Source organism: Poecile atricapillus, chromosome Z, assembly GCF_030490865.1.
Source record: "Poecile atricapillus isolate bPoeAtr1 chromosome Z, bPoeAtr1.hap1, whole genome shotgun sequence".
NCBI classification, from domain to species: domain Eukaryota; kingdom Metazoa; phylum Chordata; class Aves; order Passeriformes; family Paridae; genus Poecile; species Poecile atricapillus.
This window is the reverse complement of record NC_081289.1, coordinates 40366811-40390566: the sequence shown is the minus strand read 5'-3', so window position 1 is coordinate 40390566 and position 23756 is coordinate 40366811. Positions and strand designations below refer to the sequence as shown.

The following is a 23756-nucleotide window of genomic DNA, read 5'->3' as shown; positions in this document are numbered from 1 at the left end:
GCCTTTTTTTCTGGGTATGGAGAGTCTGTTTCCAGGTTTGGATCTGTATGAATTGAAGTGCTGGTGAGGGCTATGGCTGGTGGCTTGTGTCCATCATAAATAGCTGCTTAGGGGAGATGGAAGAACAGGATGAGCATATCTGATTATTTTCAAATGTTTTCCAAACTTCTCACCAATCAGGAACTTGGGGAACTCTTGTTCCCACAAATGTAGCTTCTATGTATCTAATTATCCTGAAAAGATTTTTGTCCAGAGATAGCTGTTTATGTTCAAAAACACCTAAATTTTTAGTACCTTCAGTAACTTTGTTAATGACCTCTATGGCTCAACTATTTACTGTCTGGTGAGCTGTCTCATTTTGTTGCTTTTAACCTGATTCCTACTTGTTTTTTTGTTTATGAAGAGAGAAAGATCAAATTGTCCCTGGAGGCTTTCTATATGCCATTGTGACTAGAGATCACATTTTCTTGCTTAGTTCTCTCTTTTCTGGGTAGGAAACCAATCATTTGTTTAGTCACTCCTCATGCTATTGAGGATGTTATTCCTCCCCTGAATCCTTTCCACCTTCCCAGGTAGAACTGGAAAAGAGAGAGGCTATATCAGTCACCAGGTTGTGGAACACAGCAAATGAGCAGCTTGAGTGCTAACCTGAGTTTTGATTAAGAGTAGCACTGTGGAGTCAAGTCAGCTTTGGATGTGCTTGCTATAGAAGTGGGGACCTCTTGTATGATAGGAAGACTGGACCTGGTGTAGTAGAGCGGACAACACGTTGTTACTTAGGGATGAAAGAAATAGGCTGGATGCAGAAGGAAAGTAGTTCCAGTAGATCCAGTGGATCCATCTTGCATCGCCATACAAGGATGTGAGTCTCCAGTTTGTGATCAGAAAGGGGTAGGTCAACACTGGATGTGTTAATCTGGAAAAGAAACATCTTGTGCTTTATACTGGGTGCCTCAAAGCTAGAGAGGGTGAAAGAGGGCTCACCTGTTGCTGTGAGGGTGCCCAGTTGGTCAAGCCAGTAACCTGCTTCTTGAAAAGATCTCATATTGCCCTAACAGACAAAATTTTGTGTTCACAAGTAACTAGAAACAGTATTGTTATATAACATACTTATAAATGTGTATCCTTGGGCCCAGCCCTGTAATGAGCAAGCTAGATGCAAAAGAGAGCTAATTTGACTTAATTGGGAGCAGGGAAGAAATTAGAAACTTTACTGTAGAAATAATATAGTTCATTTTAGACAGGATGTGATTTATGAAGATCAAGCCCTAAGCACTTAGAAACGCTAAAGAAGAAGTCTCTATTAAAATAACAAATTGCAGCCAGAGACTGGCCTTTATTTCTTGTAGCATTTTGTTTCCAAAAGTGGTTAGATCATAATCTGTGAGGTTACTGAACTGCAAATGCAAATTTCCATGCACACAAGTAATACATTTTGACATAGAGGTTAACAAGAGAATGGTGCAAATTTCACACAGCACTGGCTTGCTAATTACGTTTGTTTATTTTCAGAAGCAACTTCATTTTCATTAAGAAATTGCAGATTCTGCAATAGTAATCTTTGCCAGTAGTTCAATAGCTCACACTCTGAACATTTGCTCTGTTACAGTAGTAATGAAAGTGAGCCTGAAAAATAGCTTAGAAAAAAATGGTGGAATTTCGTGCATGCAAGTGGCAAGCATCTTCCAATTCTGTGTTGGATCCAGTTGAGAAAGGTTGAGGAATGGGTGAAAGGAGTCTGTGAATTTTGATAGGAGTTTTTGCATATTTGTTTTCTCTTTTGACCTAGAGATGATAATGTATTAGCAAAAAGACATTAAGTGTCTTTTATAGAACATATATTACCAGGAAAAAATAAAGTATTCAGTATAAGCTTCCAGTGAGCAACAATAAGACAAACATTTTGGGTAACATCTACTAACAAATCACTCATAATTTACAGGAATAAAGGTTTAAATATCAGGAGGAAAAAGAACAATAAAGGAAAGGTTTGGAATATATTGCTGCTGCTGTTCCTGACTGCCCCTGTGCTTTCACAGTACATAGAAGGAAAGTGAGAATCCTGGGCTCTGTGTAGGTATTGCTCGCACTTTAACACATTATTTAAGTCATTTGCACAAGACATGGACATCCTCTGGCAGCAGCACACAGGTATATGGGGAAGCAAAGTAGTTTAGCATGTGGCAGCTCATTTCAGCCGTGTCTAGGTCTTGCTTAGGCCAGAGGTCTGTGCTGTGGGTACACAGGCGGAGGAGTTGGCTTTACTCATGCTTCCCGTGGAGCCAGAGCAGCTGAGGAGTGCTGTGCATGAAGTAGCTTTGGTGACTGCAGGGAGGGTTCTCTTTGGAGCAGCTCCCTGAATGCAGCTGTCTGGTTACCTGGCAGGAAGCCACAGTGGTGCTGGGATGGGCCAGCTCCAGGTTCCCTTTGCTCAGGGATCTGTGCATCCTGCTGCACTGTGCTGTGCAACCATGGCTGCTACGCTGCATGCCCAGCCCTCATTTCAGGGGTCAGTGACCCCAGCAGGAGAAGGAAGCCAGGAGATTCTGCACTCAGGCAGAAACCAAAACAGTTATGCGTAATCACAGAGTCGAAGTATCACAGAATGGGTTAAGATTGGGAGGGACCACAGTGGATCATCAGGTCCAACCTCGCTGCTCAAGAAGGGCCACATTGCACAGAACTGTGTTCCAGATGGTTTCTGAATGCCTCCAGTGAGGGAGACTCCATGACCTCTCTGGGCAATATGTTCCAGTGCACAGTTACCCCCACAGTGAAGTTCTTCCTCTAGTTCAGGTGGAACTTCCTGTGCATCAGTTTCTGCCCGTTTTCTCTTGTCCTATTGCTGGGCACCACTGAGAAGAGCTCAGCTCCCTCCTCTTGACACCCTGCCTTCAGATACTGATACACACTGATGAAGTACATGCTCAGTCATCTTCTTTCAAGGCTGAACAGGCCCAGCTTGCTCAGTATCTCCTCAAAAAGAGATGTGCTCCTAAGTTCCTGAGTCAGCTTCATAGCCTTTTGCCAAACTTGCTCCAGGAACTCCAGCTCTCTCTCATACTCGTACTCTCTCATCTCATACATCTCTCTCAAAACTGGACACAGCTCCTGATGTGGCCTCACTGATCTCTTCAAACCGTTCACTATTCTTTTTATTGTCTGGGATAGTTCAGTAAATAATTTTGCTTCCAAAAGGACATTCATACATGTAGCTATTATGCATAACCCAAATAGTATCATATGGAAAAAGTCTTAAAATACATACCTGTACAGGGCTGAACAGATGCCAACTTAATGTTCACAGCCACAGGGCTGGACATACCTGATGCATTCAGTCTAATTATCTTACCCAGCATGTTTCTTTGTATGCACAGATTAAAGTATGGAAGTAAGACAAAATATTTCTGGCACCCATAACTATGCTGAGGGCTTGATTCCTTAATGCTGCAGCTTTGGAAGTGGTTCTTATGTCTGTCATCACCTTTCTATCAAATGGCATCAAAGTGCTGGATAGAATATAGTCCCATAAAATTTTAATTGAGATATTTTTTGGTGATCTACCATAATAATTTTGCAAGTATAGCTTAATTATATATTTATTAGTCCAGTGCTGATGCTACAGAGGGCCAGGGGGCAGTTTGCTATTGCTTTCAGTAAGCTAGGTCTGTGGGCTAAATACTAACCTCATTTCCATGTGTACCATCTCCTAAAAGACATAGGGTTGTACACATGAAAATTAAAGTAGAATTTGTTGCTGTGAAATTAATATTTATAATTTCCTTTCTGAAACATTTTATTTAGGAATAAGGGTTTCTGTGGGGATTGAATTGATTCTGGAGGACACATGATTTTGCAGTTGTGTCTCTTCCTTTGTCCAAAATCATGTGGTACAGCATGCAACAAATTCTGTTAGCTACTTCTTAGAGCTAGCAGGCCTTCTGAAGTTATTGCATAAAGGTTTTTGTTTTATTTGTTGATGATTTTGGAAAGTTAAAATAAGTACTCTAAACCTGAAAGAACTGTTGAAGCCAAAGACAAGGCTACAGGGAAGGACTGTTAATTTTGGTTGTTTTGGTTTGATTCCAGCTGTGGATGAAACAGAACTTCAACATGGTGTTGCTCTTTCAGGCACACTTTGAACAACCCTTCCGCTCTCTTATTCTCTTAGTTTGCCTTTTCATCAGACATAGCATTAGTTTAGACTGAAGAACCTTGTTTCAGTTGTCAGCTGTAGGTTTTATATATTCTGCACTTTATAGGGAACTTTCTACAGACATTCACAAATATGGCATCTACTAATAGTGCTAGATAAAGCAGTTTGAGCTCAGAGCTTTTGCAAGACATGCTGGAAAGAGTGGGTACTCATAGATTATGATTTTTTTTTTCCCTGTAAAGCATATTACTCTTTTTGTTCCCTAGAGATTTTTTGTTCCCTACCTTGAATCAGTAGGCTGTAATTGTAATAATTATATAGTTTGACTACATAAAAGTAGCTAAAATTATAGTTTAACAAGACATTTTTCATCTCTCAAATGTAAACACCTTTATAGGACTAATTTTTAATCTTTGAATAAGCATATTAGCTTATATGCAGATTTATACTATATATCTGCAATGAATTTAGGGCCTATACAAGCACAGAATTCTTGCATATCCATGGGAATCTGATCACTAGTGACAATTTTGGAGTGATCTTCACATTTGGTAAGTCACTTCCAGACCACAGGCACTCTAAATTCCTTTGACTTTGGTAAAGTGAATAGCCACAACCTCTCTGCTCACAGGTATTTGCTCAGGATGTTTTTTGCACCTTGCTGAATACATGTTCATGTGATTTGCTTTGTGTTTACAGACTGCTGGCAAGTAAGTTAGTGGTGACTCAGTTGACTACTCTGTGGTTATGATAGATTCATTTTATATGCCCTCACTGCTGAATATCAGGGTGCTGCAAGAAGGTGCTCAACTATACTTGAAAAAGATTTTGTTTGGGGCTGTGAAAAACATCTTCAATTTGGATATATTTTTAGTAGCAAAATTAATAGATATTTAAAATTCCCTGAGCTACTTCTTTGATCTGTCTGTCAGCTTGACATGAATAGAACTTACACTTTTGTGCTTATGCCTACTATCTTTTTTGCTTCTTTTCTTGCAAATCAGGTTGAGTTAATGCATTAAGAGTCACAAAAGCTTTTGGGAGTCCCTTGGCATTTATGTGATTAAAATAACATTGAGTTTAAATGCAGTGTTGCTGTTAGAGACTGTGATGTTTGAAAACAAGGCTTAGCTATTAAATCAGTTTTCAATAAATAGATACAAGAACTTAATTTTCTTTTTAAAATGTTTAGAAAATTAGTGTGGATGTTGATTATTTTGGAATGAAATCCTGACTCTTTTTTGCTCCTCAAAAATAAATTTGAAATTAATATGACTGTGAAGAAATGACTGCATTTTTTCCTTGAAATTAGAATTTAAAAACGTCACTGGCCAGTTGTCTCTATCTCTTTTCTCAATGTGTTTTTGCCCCCAGAGTTACAGAACTTGAAAAAGTTCTGATATCCTTTCAGCCCCAGGAGGCTGCACCCCTTTCTGATGATATAGCCTCCCCTCATTAGTAGACACATTAGGAGTTCTGCAGCTGAGCATGTACACAAGAAGTTCATACCCCTCCTTGGCTAAGATGACACAGGAGGCTCAGTGGCTCTCCTGCATCGCTCCCTGCAGTACAACTGTCGTAGGCAGTAATTGACCTGGCAATTACTGGGGACACAGCCTGCTTCAGGGACTGGCATCACTAGAAGCACCAGAGGAGCCTGGTGCCTTCCCCACGCCTGTTAGGGAGGACACCAGGGGTCTGTCTCTGGGCTGGCCAAGGGTACTTTCTAAAGAGGCCTCACAGCTCACAGTAATTAATTCTGACAGAGGACTGGCACAGGGCAGTGGTTCAGTAAACTCCCTGCTTGTAAAAGCGAGGGTTGCCTGTACTGTGATTAGTTGTTTCACCTTTGTGACTTGATAATCTGTGGATTTACTTAGCTGCTCTGTCAAAAGCTTCTTCCAGGATAAGTGGAAGAGAATCCTGTGCCAGTTTTCCCTTTTGTGGTTTCCTTGGAGCACTGCAGCAATTTCAAAAGGATGAACTCTGTGTCCCCAGCCTGAGGAGTATTTCATGGGGTGCTACAAGTTTATGCTTTCTCTTCTGAGTTGCCTGCTTAGCAAGCTTGCTGTGGAGTGGAAGATGGCCTTTTTAGAGAAGGATGAAAAATGTTGGACTGGTGCTGAGGTCTACAGGTAACTGGTAAATGTGTCCTGAGGACTGAGCTAGGCTTCTGTAGAGATTCTGGCTCTGGATGCTGGGGGAAGAAAAGTGTCTGAGGTGGGTCTTGTCTCTTCTCTGCATATTCTTCTAAGCAAGGCAGTTCACAATTTGGGGTAACAGTCCTAGGGTCAATGACCCATAAAATGAGTATGCTGTCAGGCAAAGGACAGACAAATGATCTCTGTATGTGTATTTGTTTCAAATTTTCTCTTGCTTCTGTGATCCCTCCTGTTCAAGTCCCTGGCTCTTTGCTGGAGGAGTCATACTCTCCAAGCTGTAGCATAAACTGCAAGGCTGAGGACAACACTGTGGGGTGCTAGCCCCTGCCCCTGTAGTCTAGCAAATAGGGGCCATTCTTGCCTATGTTAATACAACATAGGTTGTATTAACACTAAGTCCTCATCTATAAGAGTAGCAGGAAAAAGAGGTGTAAAATAGGAATGGAAAAGCCATAAAGACACTCCCTGCTTGCAGCCTGTAAATTTTTGAAGGATCTTAACGAACCAAGTATGGCATATGAGGCAGCATAGACTGAAGAGTGGTTGGACAGCAGTGATATGTTCACTCAGCTTTTTTTTTTTTTTTTTTTTATTTGACTTTCAGAGGATCCCGTCTCTTGTAGTCCCAGCTAACATGTCAAAAAACCTCACTGTCCCTGTTATGTTACCTATGTGAAATCTCTGGATGACTGAAATTTGAATCAACAGCTTGAAAAGGAATTGAGGGAATACTCACATCAGCTGAAATAGGGAGCACTGAACATGAATTTGTGTTATATGTTGTAAAATAAAGTGGAAAGGAAATGGTTCATTATTGCACATCATTTTTTCTTAATAACTCCACATGAAATTAATAAACCTTAAACCCCCAGGTTTTAGAAGTTGTTCTAGATAAGAGTCAAATGACAGGGAAGGGGAAATAGGAAGGACAAAGCATTAGGGCTTCAATGACTTATGTTTAACAATAATCTAAGCAGCAGTTTCTAGTTTCAGTGGTCTCATCCTCTTAGCTGCATGTTAAGCTTCAGCACTGTTAGTTAATTATGTTGAAAAAGCTAGGAGTTCTTTTTCTGGCAGTGTTGAGAAAGTGTGCTTTTTTGGGGCATTGATCTTTTGCACCATCTCTGTGACCACTAGCTTGGGTGGAAGGGAGCTCCTGCCTTGCCAGGAAACACCAGACTTTCTGGGTAAGTGTTGAGGTTCCTGATTCTTCACCTCCGAAGTGGTCCAGGGTTTTTGACCAAGATAAAACGAGTGGGCTGGACAGAAATCATCTTTGCACAGAGAAAACCTGAGTTCAGATTACTTTGAAGTAATTCAAACATGGAGTGGGATATTATGTGACTTTAGTTATGTGGGAATCAACTTCTTTTGCAACAGCAGAAAAAATCCCAGAAGTGCTTCTCTCTGCTTGCTCTTTGGAGTAGCAAGAGGGCCTCCTTCATGTGAGAATGAACAACAGAAATATTCTCTCAAGAGAATATTATCCCATTATCCTAATAACTAAACTAAGAGAATATATCCTACTAACAAAGTTAGTTGGAGTGTTCTCCAGGTCTTGTTCTTGAAGTCATATTGCACCTGCAAGGCTGGCAGCTGCCATGCAGATTTATCTGGTCTTGGCTGGGCTCCCCAGTGTTGGAGATACAGTGTTACCTCCTTACTTGAGCTGCTTGAGGGATATTTTCTGCTCCCTAACAAATGCATGATGATAATTTTATTTTGGTTACCATTATGCGTTTTTCTGCAGAAACTCCTGAAAAAACAAGCATAATTTCAAAATATTCATGAGGGGTTAAGTCCCCCCTGAGTTCACTATACACTATGCTTTCTCTGAGTTTATCAAGCCATGCATTAAAGGAATTTGCATGTAGTGGTACTGTGTGCTATGACTGTCAACAGAAATGTGAAGGCTGGTGTGTGCCTATCCCGGAGTGCTCTAATGAGCAGCACCACATCTACTCAAACTATTGTTTATAAAGAGATTGTTCCAAGCATTCACCCTTAGTGAAAGGTCTGAATGTGAAGAAGAGAGATGAGGGGAAAAGGAATCTTCTGCTATATATATTCACTTTGAAATCCCGGAAGGAAACCTCATTTCACTGAGCCTAAATGCTTTTCAAAGTGGCAGACTAAACAATATTATTCAAGAAGATAAATCTGAAGAATTAAACTTTGTTGTTTTTTTTTTTTTTATTTAGAAATGCTGTTGGTTGTGAATAGGGTTCCTGTCTTTGTTAGAGGTAGGTGAATCATCTGTAATGAGGCTTGGCTATCGAATTTTACTCCTTCTCTGCTTTTGATCTATTCACAAGCTCATCATGAGATTTATTTGTTGTTCAAAAATCTCCCTGCATTTCTACTCAATAATGTTCCCGCATGAATAGCTGTCAAATAGCTGGTATTGCTGGAGGTCTGGATCCCAACACTGGGCTGTATTGGCTAGTTGCCTGGGTTACCTGTGTTCCATCTATCTGTTTCTTGTAGTAGAGCATTCCTGATACTACTCAACAGACTGTGAATTTTGAATAATTCAGTCAAATGTGAAATGACAGCTGGGTTTTGGTTTTTTTGTGACTATTGATGTTTTTGAGATTGAAAAATAAGCAACTATTCAAAAATTTATTTACACCAGCTCTGAATGAAGAAAGCACGTTAGAGTCACACTTATTTCTGAGTTGAGAGTTGCTTGCAATTTGAACACCTTTTACAGGTGGAATAAAAATACTTTTATTTCATTAATTCTTAGGATTAATTTCTAACAATGGGATTTTTAAAATTCTTTCAGTGGTATATAATTATTTATTTATGAGATAGTTACAACTATATGAGAGATTTAATCTCTAGGTGATTATTTTTAGAACTAAAATACCAAAGGACTCCTAAAAAAAGAGGAATTAATCTTTGCATATTATGAACATATCACATGCATTTGAATTGAGTGGTCCATTCAAGTATCCTTTGAAATGTGAAATCCAGTAGAAACAAGGTAAATATATTTTCTTAAGGATATTTATTTGGCACTGGTCTTTCAAGTACTTACATATATTAATAGTTGTATCGTCTTCATGGCAACTAATTTTATATACATATAAACTGATTGTTTGTGCTACTGCACATCATCTTGGGGCTGTAGGCCCATGGCATTGGCAGTTCATGTAGTGGTGAGTCTTCTGGCCACGTACCAGGATTGCAGTCATGCAATTACACAAGCTGTCATTCTTCCCATCTTGTGGCAGGGAGCACACGAGAATCAGCTCTTGACATGCTTGGTGTTCTCAGGACTCATCCTGACAACATTTTCATAAGGTACTTTCAGAGGACAGATAAAATCTCATGCTATACATTGTGCTGAAAATTGCCAACTGAACACAAGTACCGGTCTCCAGCTATACCATAAGAAAATTAAGCAAAGTGAAATGGCTTGAAAGGCCTTTTTATGAACAAGTCAGATTTTCTACCACTGACTCTGTGACACTAGGGCTCAACACCATGCACAAGCTCTTTGCGGAGGTCCCAGGAGGGAGATTCTCAAATGCAAAATGATGTGGTGTGAGAAGAGATTTTCAAAGGCTTAGAAACCAGACAGGTGAGGAGAATTGAGTCTATCAGACCTTTTTTCCTGCCTTTGAAAATATCTAAGCACCCTCAAATAACGATTTTTTCTGTTAGCTGTCATAGCTGTCACTGATTTTTTTCTTTTTCTTATGGTAGTCCAGTTTTTATTGCAGGACAGTATCTGAATGTAAAGAAGAGACACTGAATTTACTCTAGAGACCAGGTTTGGGTTTGCCAGGGCTTGATGTTCTCTATATCTTTCCTATCAATAGCAGGATAACTGATCTGACTCCTGAGATCACACATACACTTGGCCAGACAAGCTACCCCAGTATCTGGTCTCTGACACAGGCAATTGCAGACATCTGCAGGACAGTGTATGTCAAAAGCCATGCGGTGGTATTTTCCTGATGTACTGCTTTACTTGCCAATTACTTTTGATCCAAGGGCTCTGAAGGAAGAAATCTGCTATATTAGTACTTTATAGCACTTAATTGGATTTTCTTCCATGCATCTGTTGAATAATTTTTGAACCCATTAGATAATGTTTCATGAGCATGACTGTAAAGTATCTTTCATATATTTTTGAATAAATAAGAGAAATAGAATAAAGTGATACTGAAGACAGTCTTGTGCTCCTGCCACAGTCTTGATTGATGTCACTTGGTATAAAAATTATTTCTAATCCCTCATTTGGCATTTTGATTCTTCATCTTGTTTTGCTGATTTGACTAACAGAGCAGCATTTTACTGCAAGGCTCTTTGAGATTTATACAACATGGAAAGCCACCTTTCCTACTTCAAGAGCCTATCTACAGGTTGTGTATAGGAAAGACACACTTTACCCCAAAGATAAGGTGGAAATGAAAGTAAAGGCAGATAACCAGATATTGCTGTAGTTTGTAGAGGAACCAAATATCTGGGGCCATAGGGAACATGCCAGACACATGTCCAAGGTTTCAAATCAGAGCAGGAGAGCGTGGATGCCCCTGTTTGGGCCTGCATTCACCAGCTTACATGTAACAGCAGTGTAATAATCAACTTTGTCATCAGGTGAGGCTTCAAAAGATGTTTCATCTCAAGAGCCACTGCTTTGTTCAGTCACTCCCACTCCAGTGCACTTATCCTCTGTGTAATATAGAGTATCAGAACTGTAGTTTACCATAAAAAGGGATGCATTTACTGGGGTATGTTTCTGGTCTATAAAAAGTGTCGCTATATAGTTAATATTTAAACTCCTCATCAGTATGCCTCGATGTTTTTAGGCTTGAGAACACAACTTACTGAAGCCTGCAAACTCTAGAGCACTGAGCCCCCTTTGCGTGTGTGAGTGGGGTGGGGGGATCGTGCATTGCTGACTAACGATCTGAAGATGGCAGCATTGGGTGAGCTTTGCACTTTCTTGACTGAGCAGGGCTCTTATAAATACAAAATTGTAATTGTTGCATGTGGCAAATTCATAAATCAGCTTTTAATTTGAAAGGCTTTTCTTCATGCCATAGTCTGATACCACAAGTTAGTAGTAGGCAGACATGTTGCCATTTATGTTTTCTTTTAGCTAGTTATAGTGAGAGTACAAGTCTTATAAATCCTAAAGATTGGCTCTCACCAGCAAGCGTGAGCTCATAAATATGACTTCCTTTCATAACAGTAACAATTATAATAATTTTGGAGCTAATGTAAAAGAAGCTCCCTCTTTATGTACTGTGTATCCATCAAGGAGGAAGTGGGATCAAGCCCTACCTGTCTGGTGGGCAGGATACTGTTCACCCAGGACAGCAGGGATTGCTCTCTCCGGTGTCTGTGTTAGCTCTCTGCCTTCTGCGCCTTCCAGCCCCCGGAGTGCACATCCTCAGAGTGGAGAACGCTTCTCCTCCTTTTCTCTTCAGGCCCTATAGATTGCTAAGTGGGCATTTGACTTTCTCCTGGGAGCAGCATTACATTGGTTTGGTCTTCTTCAGCCTCAGAGAGGTCAACAGTAAAGGTGCCTCACATATGGGGACAAAGTGCTGCTCCTATAGGTCTGAAACATACAAACACCAGACTCCTTTTTAGCTGCTGTTGGTTTTAAGAATGAGAATGACCATGATCACTGTGTTTTATCAGGAGACAAATCCTGCCATATGTCTGTCAAAATGTTAATGTTCACATCATAAGAACTACAATAGGTTCCTGATAGATTCCTTTAAGGAGCTTTGAGGAGGAGGAGGACAAATTCAAAGATGTTAGGATGTAAGTGCAAAGATGAGTAATTTCTGACAGTGTCAGCATGTACACAACTAGAACTGTGGCCTATTGATAGTTCTTCTTGCAAAATATTTAGACAGGGAAAACGAAGTTTGTACTCTTTGTGATAGATGCCTTTGTCATTTTGTGTACCTGGCTGTTTGTCCCAGGGGTATTTTTGGAAACCAGTTGTCTTGCCTGCCTCCTAAGTGTTGATATTAGCTGCAGATGTATTGATAAATTTTATGCCAGCTTCATTTACCTGAGTCAATAGCAAAGCCAGAGATGGAAATAAGACTTTTTTGGGTTTGTTTCTTTGTTTTGTTTTGTTTGATGATGTTGTGCTTCCACCTCCCTTTATGGCTATCTGTGCATTTGACTACTGTGATGGAATCAGACTTGAGACACTTGAAGTCTCTGCCACTGTTCCTTCTTCTCAGCTGACTGAGCAGGTTTGGATCAGACATGGGGTCCATGTTTTTATTTATTTTTTATTATACCCTTCTGAATAGTGTTATGCTTTATGAATCACTAGCTCTACAGAAACTTTTATGAGGCTAAGAAATTAATAATTTCTGAATTTCTGAAGATTTGTTGAACTTAAAAGAGCTGTTAATGTCTGGTCTTCTACATTTAATATGCTACCCAGTCTAGAAGAGTTGGGAGTTAAGGAGGAAGTGAATGGAAAAAACAACAACATTGTACTAGAATTTATTCTGAAGTTACTTAGAAAAATTAAAATTTAGTACAAAATGTTAGGTAATTTCTTATCCTAAATTCATATCTCCTGCAAAGACATGTAATTCTTCTAGGTTCAGTGGAGTTATGCCCCTTTGCACAAAAACTGAAATGATCAGATAATGTAATAAACACAAACATATAGGGATATGTATATATATATGTGCAATAATTTTGTATAATTTAGAACTCAACTTCCTAAAATCTTCACATATAGAAATAGTTACTATTTAATCTCAGCTGTTTGATCTAATATGTAAAAGCATGTGATGTGTTGTCACAAAACCAAAGTCACAAAACAAAGTAAAGCTCAGTACCACAAGAAGAGAAGTGACTGTGATCTTTTGCATTTAGTGGACAGTGGGCTGTCAGTGCTTCATATGATCTTCCTAAGATTTAACTTCATTAGGTGGGCACAACAAAGTTAGATACAATACTGTTATGTTGATTTAACACATCTCTTTTCACAGCTTGTCACCAGTTTTACAGGTCAGATATGCTACCTGATTGAATGTAGACCTAAAAAACCATTGTTACTGTTCAAGTGAATTAATTGGTCAAGTGAATACATTTGACTGAATTTAATTTTCTTTCTGTAATTTAAGAAGCAAATGCCATATTTGTTCTTTATTTTTGACAGAGTAAAATCTAGTGAAGACTAAGCCCTCGATTCAAGAAGGCTCTGAAGCACATACATATAAGTAAATTCATTCTAACTCAAGACAGCTCTTAAGGGTGTTGCAGAGTTTCAAGTGATATCATCTTGAGTTTAAAACTGAGTGCTCTGAAATATATTTTAGAGATCTTCAGATTTTCCTAGACAGACTAACTACATTGCAGGACTTTATTTTAAGGCATCTCATTTATTTCTGAAGGTTTCAAAAATCTCGGTAGGTTACTATCAGCACCTTTGATACCTAAAAATGATCTTGCTTGTCTGTTCCTAACTGGCTATTCCTGCGAACTGCTTGGGTACCCAGACAAAGAACAAAATCCCAAATTTTTGTGCAAAACTTCCTTTCTGCTGAACATGACATTTAAATTACTTAACAGCAATAATATACTTTATATGAGATTATATTCAATGTAGGTAATTCTAAAGAAGTGGGACAGGTGAGTGAATATGGTACTGATTGTTATTGCTGCAGTTCCTGTTTGCAACTATACTATTTGTATCTGAATATCTGTGTATTTTGCAGTGCTATTTCTTTACAATTGAATTTGGCCTGTGCAAGCAAGAAGGACAACTGCGTGCTTATGGGGCAGGACTTCTGTCTTCTATTGGAGAGTTAAAGGTATGTACCCTTAAAGCATAGTAAATTTTTAATCTTAATGAAATAATAGTTGAATATAAATATATTGACTTTAAAATAAAAGTTAAAATTCTCAAGATAAAAAGCTTGTATTTAATATATAGTATTGACCTAAAAGCTTTGTTTGAAATATCAGCTGGCACTTGAAGCATGAAATGGACTTGTAAGGCCCAAAGTACCAAAGCAACTATAAACTAAAAAACTGATTTCTGTTTGAATTTTCATTTCTTGTCAAAGGAGGCTCAAGGGTTCTAACAGGTAAGAGTGCCTTGGGCTTTAAAAGCTTTGTTTGGATGAGGAGCACATATTTCTAAGACCCACAAAAAATGTTAGAAATCAGACATGATTCTGTTCTAAGTAATCCAGTGTACTTGAGTGGATTCATAATTGATATGAAAAGAACAACATTCATTAAGGTCTTGTTTTAGTAGATTAATCACATTTAAAATTTAGGAAGGCATATAAACTCACATGGAACTTGCCTGTGTGATAATACATAGAGCCCTATTCTTTTAAGGGTGAAAGTGTCTAACCTTGCATGGTGTGAGTAGTTGAAGTGGATAATTTATTGCCTCTTTTAATGCCTAGAAAACGTGGGGAAAGGCAGAAGATATTTTGTCACAGCTGTAGTATTTTGGGACATAATACATCTGTCTGTTAGCAAGATGGGAGGGAAGGGTAAAGAGAAGGATGAGTACTATCTTTAGAGACCCAGATGAGCTCTTGGTGGCTTTGCAGGTAAACACTTGGATTTAGTAAGATATGGAAGAGTATTGAAAACTATTTTGGAATATATCTGTTGTTTATTTGTGTTTGAACACCTTCCCACCCTCCTGGGCTGGCTTTCAGTGAGCTACCTGGCATTTTAATAGGAGTATTTCAGTCCCTTTTTGCTGTTTGTTTTACCTGTAACTGTGAATATTTGTGGTGAAGCTCATTAGTAGAACTGCTATACTTTCAACAAAAAAAAATGTTGAAGAAAATCACCTTCTCCGGTGTTTTTTCTTTGATTGCATTAGAATTGCTCTCAGTTCTGTGCATACTTCAGCCACAGAAGAATTCTATATCTGTCTGGCAATATTTTATATTCACAGTGCAAAGATGGTTGAATGAAAAGAGATGAAGATGTCCCACTTGTTTTCCTTTGGCTCAGCAACATTCAGTGCTAAGCCCCAAACTCTGAAGGATTCTGTAAAGAATCAGGCCTTTTATTCAAACTAACAGTTAAGGTCTCTAGGTGATGACCCTGAAAATACCTACCATATCATTTACAAAATCTAAGGGCATAAAAAAGAGGAAATGAATAGTCAAGAACATAATAAATCTTCTACCATCAGTATTGTAAACAAATACATTATTCTTGTCAAGTCTGCATATTTGGTACCACACATTTGTGACCCTAGATCTGTGTTCTTTGCTCAGCAGTAAACTCAAAGTATAAATGCAAAGAATAATTCTTTTGCAAAGCAACACTAAAAGCTAAATAATCTGCACATTAATGGACTATATTGATCTGCTACAGTGTTATGGCCAGATATATATCATAATAATTTTTCCATAAGTCAATAATATTATATACTTTTCTTTTATACTACATATATATTTTGTAGATATGATGCCAGAAGGGACTACTAGATCATCTGATTTGACCTCTTGTCATATCATAAGATACTAAATTTCACCAGATCTTGTATAAACCGAACTTAAGTTAGAAATTTCAGTTACTGAGAAATTAGGCACTTGTGTGCTGTGGGAACAGAACAGCACCATACCACAAGCAGACATAGTCTCCATGAAGGGACTGATAAGGTGAAAAATATTCAAGTCTGTGGAAGTGTGCTCCAGGGTAGAAAAGAAGGTAAAAGTTAAGGAAAAAAAATGCAAAAAAACTACTAAGTTTTCCGATAAAATGACCATAGAAGAAGCTGTTTCTAGACCACAATCCTGGAATGAATGTTCTTCTTGTCAGCAGGATATTATCAGGGAGGTGCTTAGGAAGGAGAATATGTGGGCATTCATGACTTTGGTGCACAGCCTTGCATGAAGCCATTGCCACTCTACTGTTTCTTGGGAAGGCAGTCTCCCTCCTAGTACCTACTGGGAGGGCAAATTTCTTCCTTGACCTGAGGAAGGTCATGCTGATAGACTGTTGTTGAGATCCTGATTGTAACTGAAATCCTTATTGATAGCAGCAATTGCTCTGCAAATGATGAGAACAATGCTGCCTATTTCAGTGGTGAGTGGGGATGAATAAATAGGAGACTCAGATTGCATGGCCGTGACACGTCCCCCTCATGTGTGCAACACTCGTACTTCTCATTGGTGTCAGAGTGAAGATGTCCTTTCAGAAATAACTTCTGCCATACTTTAGAAGGGGATGCTGTGGCCCACAGAATTTCAAATTCTAAAGTATCCCTGCCGCTAGGAAGGCAGATCTTTAAATATTGAGTTTTGCTACCTTGACTTTAGAGTCATAGAATAGTTTAGGTTGGAAAAGTTCTCTAAGATGATAAAGTTCAATTGTTAACTCGGCCCTGCCAGATATGCCACTAGGTCATGTCCTCAAGTTCCATAACCACACATCAGTTAAATACCTCCAGGGATGGTAACTCAACCACTTTCCTGGGCAGGTTACTCCAATGTTTGGCAACCATTTGAGTGAACAAAGTTTTCCTAATATCCAATCTAAACCTCCTCTGACACAACTTGAAGCCATTTCAACTTCTTCTGTCACTTGTCACTTGGAGGAAGAAACCAACCCCTACCTGTCTATAATCTTGTAGGTAACTAAAAGGTCTTCCCTGAGTTCCCTTTTCTCCAGGCTAAACAAACTCAGTTTCATCAGCTGCTCCTCATCATTGTGCTCTAGACCCTTCCCTAGCTCCACTGCCCTTCTCTGGACACCCTCCAGAACCTCAATGTCTTTCTGTTAGTGAGAGGCCCAAAACTGGACAAGAACTTGAGGTATTTCTTCACCAGTGCTGAGACACAATCCCTGCTCTGTTGCTGCTGGCCACACTATTGCTGATACAGACCAGGATGCCATTGGCCTGCTTTGCCACCAGGGCACACTGCTGGCTCCTGGTCAGCTGCTGTTGACCAGCATCCTCAGGTCCTTTTCTGATGTGCCACTTTCCAGCCACTCTTCCCCCAGCCTGTAGCACTGCTTGGGGTTGATGACACCCAAGAGCAGAATCTGGCACTTGGCCTTGTTAAACCTCAACAATTGGCCCCAGTCCATCGATCCATCCTGTCCAGATCCCTCTGCAGAGCCTTCCTGTTCTCCATCAGAACAATGCTCCTGCCCAAATAGGTGTTCTATTCAAATTTACTGAGGGTGCCCTTGAGACTGCACAGGCATTTTTTATTAATATGCTTTTGTGAGCAAGAAGAAAAGCCTTTTTCCAACTTCTGTCCCTATCAGCTCTCTTTTCAATGCAGCAGTATGCACAGGAAATAAAATTGTGGCAAACTTTATGTATAATTTGTATAAATTTCTAGAAATTCATGAGTCTATTTGCAGGGTAGAAATGGTGAGCAGTATTTGGGCTGTTTGGAGGAATGAATGGCTTGTTCAGTCATCCCTGTTTCTGTATTACACTGCTACACTTCACAAATCTAGTCAACAGCTCTAGTAACAAATAACTGTAAAAGCTAGAGAAATGTGTGCATCAGCCTATCAATATAGGATTCCCTTGAAATCTTTTTCCCCACTCAGTATTTAGATCTAAAATTTCAGACAATGAAAAATGCATCTCCTTATGTGCATGCTCTGAAAGCATAAAGTAAAAAAAAAAATTAAAAGCACAACAAAATAAGGAGAAAGAGAAGATTAAAAATGAAGCCTGGGAGGAATCGAATAATACAGTAAGTAGTTATAAAATGTTCTGCCTAATATAGTCAGGTTAACTCTAGCTAACACTATTACACAGTATATATTTGGGGCTTAGAGATAAGGCGGAAGTAATGTACATTTCAATTATTAAAAGTGTTTCTAAAAAGCAGTTCAAATGTCTTTGGAACCTTTTATCCATTTAATTTGTGTGATGCTCTCTTGAACTCTTTCATTAAAGGAGTCTCCTATAACTTCAGCTGGCTGTAGATCAAGTCATACATCCCTGTTGTATGCTTCTATATTGAACAGAGAGGTAGACTTAAAATCTCTCTCTGTAACTTTTTAAAGTAAAATACAGTATCCAATTGTATTATTTTGTTTTAATAATCATTCAAGAAGTGCCAGCATTAGACTTTATAACCAAGAAGATTCAAATGCAAATTTTGGCTCTGTTTCCTGAAGAGGATGAAGAAAACAACTCCTGGATCCCAGATGCTCATTTTAAGAATCTTTGAATAGAGAGATTTTCTGTATTTTCTAGACAATATATAAAATTACACTGTTGAACAAAATTTTCTGGTAATATCAGAACATTTTCAGATTCGCAACTTATTTTGTAGACAAGAAGGAAAACATTTAAGAGCATGTTTTTCAAGACTGTGTACTTCCCCTGGGAAAACAAGGTGATAAAATCAGTACTGGCACACACACAACTTCTCACCTGTGTTCCTATTCTGACCTCCTGTACTTCTCAGACAGTGCAGTATTTTTAACTCTTCTCAAGTTTTCCCCTTGCTAGCTGCAGATTTTACTTTTTGGGTTTTGTTTCATTTATTTTCTTTCTCAAAATTGAAAAGCTCTGAGTTGTATTATTGCAATCCATTTTTATACTCATAGGAGGAATTACAAGACCAAACTCTTTTTTCATCTGTCAGTGATAGTGGTCACTTAGGAAATGATTCACAGTTGTAAATGCCTGGTGCCATCTGACATGCCCTAGTATTTCTGACCAGCTGCCTCTTCAGAAACGTGTAAAAGTCTTCTTTAAATCCTGTGCTGTATCTTCCATTCTCTGTACAATGCATCAGACAGCCTAGACCGTAGAGACCTGTGGTTAGGTGCCTCAATCACTCTTTTAACCTTTCATCTGGCAGGGAGTGGAGGCATTTCTTTATTGTTGTGCTTATTTTCAGTACAAATGATTGTCTAATCCTTAAGCTGTCTGATACTGCTGCTTTTCCTGAGAATCAGTGATGATCGATTTTGAAGTTTCACTCCAAATTCTTATTTCTTGAACTGAGGATTCACCAATAGTTTTATTAGCATTACCAGTACAGTCTGTATGAATGGGCCATTAGAGACAGTTATCACAGATCCACAAGACAGTGAGATGCCCTGTTTTAACAAAAGCTATTTTCCATGTGAGTGCTAGTTCTAACATCTCATTGGAGGTGGATAACATTGAGTTTCCTCATGGAGAAATATGTATTAGGTACTTACTCATTTGACTTCACTAAAGAACTGAATGTCCAACGAAACCATAAGTGAATAACATGTATTAAATGTTAAGGCCAGAATCTGAAAGCTTTTGGACTCACCAGATATTTCTTTTTTTGTTGTTGTTGAGATTATGTACTTCATAATGTTGACAGTGCCAAGGACTTGCATTTTACAGCACTGTAAAGTTTCTGATAAATGCTCTGGTCATCTTTGAGTCAGTGTCTTGACCATTCTAGTTCACACTAGATAGTTTATGGTCTTTCTGAAGTTTTTGTCTGCAGGCTCAGGTGCTGAACTCTGGCATTGCTGGTGTCAGCATGTCAACTCAGTAGCACGTTACAGATGCCAGGCTGTGGAACTTGAAAACACCATCCAGACTTGAAAAGATGGAAACGTTGCTTTGGTAGCCATGACAATTACTACATCTAAGAGCCAGAAGAATTTCTCCTGGAGGGGAGACAGAGATATCTTGGGTGGGAATTCACAAGAATTTACACTTTTTGTTTCCAAACTGAAATCCTAAGAATAACAGATCTGTTGTTGCCTAATTTTGAAGGCATATCTGAATACTTTACCCTTGGTTTCCAGGGTGCACGTGTGCTGCTGTCTTCATGTTCCACTCTCTGCAGAGTTCCTTTGTGAAGAAGCAGCTCTGTTCATGTATAACTAAACTGGGATCATTTCAGAAAGAACGACTCATTTCATGGATAACCTGAGAGGAATAACTAGAAAGGCTTTCTCAGAGGACGTCCCCTGTGATAGAGGGATTTAAACTCTCTCCTTTTATGAAATTAGGGCTCAGTGAGCAGAGCAGTTGTTCACAATGCAGGAGCCACAGGCTGGATCCCTTCTCACCACTGATAACTTCAGTCCCAAGGACTAGGCCTGGCCCAACAGAGGCCATTACTAAGTAGAAAAGTTGACAGCATCATCATTTCCATTGAACCTTTCACAGTACTGGAAAGAATCCATCAGCCAGAACTAGTCAGTTCCTATGAAATCATGGCCTGTATCATAATCTCGATTCCCTGCATGGAATCAACCTCACTCAGCCCACTCCAAGTTTTGAAGTACAAAGGCATCTTAAGAGGAGATTTTTATCCTCCCAGGGAATATATTATAATTCCAAGTGAAAAAAGCTAAATTCATTTTGATAGAAGGAGGTAAATGCCTTAATTTATAAGCATTTAACCACAACATGGTTCTACAAAGAGAAAGTGACAACGGGGATATAGAAGGGGCCTAATAAGGTGAGCCTGTTCCTGCAGTCTGTTTAGAAGAGGATGATGGTTGAGAGACCATTTTTAATATTTGTTTTCAAACCTGTTAAGCTGATGGCTGGCTAGAAACAGCAAACCTTGTGAGAAGGAAAAGATACATGTACTAAAGAAAGTTAATTCCCTGACATTTTAAGATTCCATGCATTAATTTTTCATGTATTTATTTTTGGAGAGAGAGGAGGTGGGAGGAAGAGGCTCTTGTTCCAGTTTTCTGTCCTGTTATTTGGAGACTTCAGGTTGAGATCTAGTATGATATTTTCAGAGCCTTTCACAGGGATTTAGGAATGAGCATAAGCAAGACCAAGGATAAAAGTTGTGGTGAATACCTTAAGGTTAATACTTTACTCCACTATAAAGAATGTCCATGCACATAGAAAGTAAAGAAATCAGAGGCACCTTCAGACCTCAGGGATCTGCTTCCTCCCTGTCATTTCTTTATGCTTTTCATTCATAGCTTCATCTATACAGATATCAGGGGACTAAAGAAGGTTGAAAGGTGACCTAAATATGCTCTGCTTCCTCACCTTATACTTCTGTAACAGAGCACTGACAATGAAAATATGTGTGCTCTAGAAGATAAGGTAGATCCAAAAGCCAACACAAGTATTCAGGTTGAAAGGGGAGCTAGAAAATGTTGTCCTGGAAAATGTTTAAGTACCTGATTTTCAGTTCTGCTAGAGACTTGTGCAAGTCATATAAAGAGAAAGGTTAATCAGAAATCTCTGCTCTGCGTAGCAGCATTTGCTGTATCTGCCCAATGTCTCTTCTGTACTTATCTATATCTGTTTAGTTATTTTCTCTTTGCAGTACTATGTGAAGCATTGTTGCTCAGGTTGTGCGGCAGAAGAGTAATGCAGTTCATTGTCTTGCAGTACATTGCTATTATTTAATGTGTTTTCAGACATGTAGTTTCACTTTCACTGTCAGCAAAATAGCATATGATTTTGACCTGAAAATGTAAAGTACAGATTACATGAATGGTTTACTCAGACCCAATTTACCCAACAAGACGGAGATGAATTCTGTTAGTTAAATGAGATTTTGGGGACATACATATTTGTAATTGTATAGCTTTTCAAGAATGGTTATTTGATGATTTTCCTTTTTCCATCTGAACATATACATCTGTATGTGTTCATGGCAAGTGCATTTCTAATATCCTCTTTATTATTTAATTATTATGGGGAAAACCATCTCCCATAGTAAGAGCTTTTTAAACAGCAAATTCTGTTTGCTGTTAAAACAGAAAAAACACTGTATGTAAAACAAGACGGGCTACCAATTAGTGAGAAACATACAGGACAGTGATATAAAAGCTGTATATATGAACAGCCAATGTAGATGCAATGCAATATCAAAATCCAGTTTAACAGATCCTGTGCTGTATTTTGCAGCATGCTCTCTCTGACAAGGCAAATGTGAAAACATTCGATCCAAAGACAACCTGTTTGCAAGAATGCCTTATCACTACTTTCCAGGAAGTTTACTTTGTTTCAGAGAGTTTTGAAGAGGCCAAAGAAAAGATGAGGTAAATTATTTTCCCTGACTCAAAAATCTAATTTTCTCTTCTTTAGTGATTGAGGAAAAAAAAAAAGTAAGTTAATTTTCTTTTTTTCCTTCCAGAGACTTCGCCAAATCAATCAATCGTCCCTTCTCTGTGTATTTCAATCCATATACGCAAAGCATTGAGATTCTGAAGGATACCAGGAGTATAGAAAATGTTGTCCAGGACCTCCGCAGTGATCTAAACACTGTATGTGATGCTCTAAGTAAAATGAACAGATATTTAGGGATTTGATATGTTTGGCACTGTGATTTGCTGTCAGTTGCTCTGTATGTAGCCACTTACATCACATGAGATGGCGAATTTATCAGAACCATCAGTTTTCCCTTTACAGCTTGGCCTGCGGCTTGCATCATTGTGTAGCTCTGTCTAACTGTAATATGCACAAAAACCAAGGCAATGCTAATTTGTAAATGAAACATGGAATGTGGCAGAATATAGTCATCAATTCTTCAGCACAATGTCATGTACAAGTATACCATTAAAAACTTTCCTGGCAACAGTTTGGTTTCCATAAAATGATTCACTTCAATGTATAAGAAATGGTGCTGCTGATTTCATTACGTCTGAGTTTATTTCTTCATTATCTCTTCCCTTCCATAAGAATCCAGAAAAAAAATGGTTTGCAACATTTTAATTTTCTTTGTAAGAAAACATTTCTTTCTCTAGTGGTAAAGATATTGCTTTGCCATATATGTTATGGAACTTAGTGTCTCTTGTGACTGAACAATACAATTTATATATCAGTAGGTATCAGAGATCAGGAAGGATATGTATTGGTACTAAAAGGTCTGTGAAGATTATACATTACAGGAACCCACAGCTGACAAATGTCCAGTATGGCTGAACAATTGCACCACAGTAATAAAAGGAAACCTCTGACAGTTCATGTAGAAAGGTAGTTGTAGTTCACACATGTTACCTGTGGCAGTCCTGAGAGTGCTTCCTCTGAGAATGCAATCTGGAAATAATAGGAAGCACTTGTTTTAATTTCATTGTTACATGTGAATCCGGAGTCCTTCTACATCCTTGTATGTATTCTACATTCCCTTGTGTCTTGAACTTACTCCTCTTGTATTTCAGGCATAATTTGCCTTTCCTTATTATTCCACGTTCAGCCTTGGCTTGGCCATGCTTGACTGGGTCTACACCGTACCAGTATCAGAACATATAAAAGGGTGAATATGGAAGTTGTTATTTAATTATAGTTGAGATGATTTTCAGTTACTAGAATATTTGTGGTGTGATTAAATCATAGAGACACCCAAGCTGCCTTGCTTGTATCAGATGGATGCAGGTAATGCCTGACTTAATAAACTCTAAGCTGGCAAGCTCTGACAGAAGTACAAGCTCTGTCTGGGGAGCACAGTGCAGAAATATTTGAGCCGGCTCTTATCTGGAAGTAATAATTATGCATGTCTTTC

At 38.7% G+C, this 23756-nt stretch overlaps 1 protein-coding gene across 1 annotated transcript in view; it reads left to right on the top strand.

Moving 5' to 3' along the window:
* Positions 1–23360, top strand: part of LOC131572829 (tryptophan 5-hydroxylase 2) — a 50261-nt gene extending 26901 nt beyond the window's left edge. The window contains exons 9-11 of the mRNA XM_058826212.1: positions 14040–14135; positions 22163–22296; positions 22392–23360. Coding sequence (XP_058682195.1) covers positions 14040–14135; positions 22163–22296; positions 22392–22566 — 405 coding nt within the window. The 3' untranslated portion in view covers positions 22567–23360. The remainder of the gene's footprint in view (positions 1–14039; positions 14136–22162; positions 22297–22391) is intronic.
* The last annotated feature ends 396 nt before the right edge of the window (positions 23361–23756 follow it).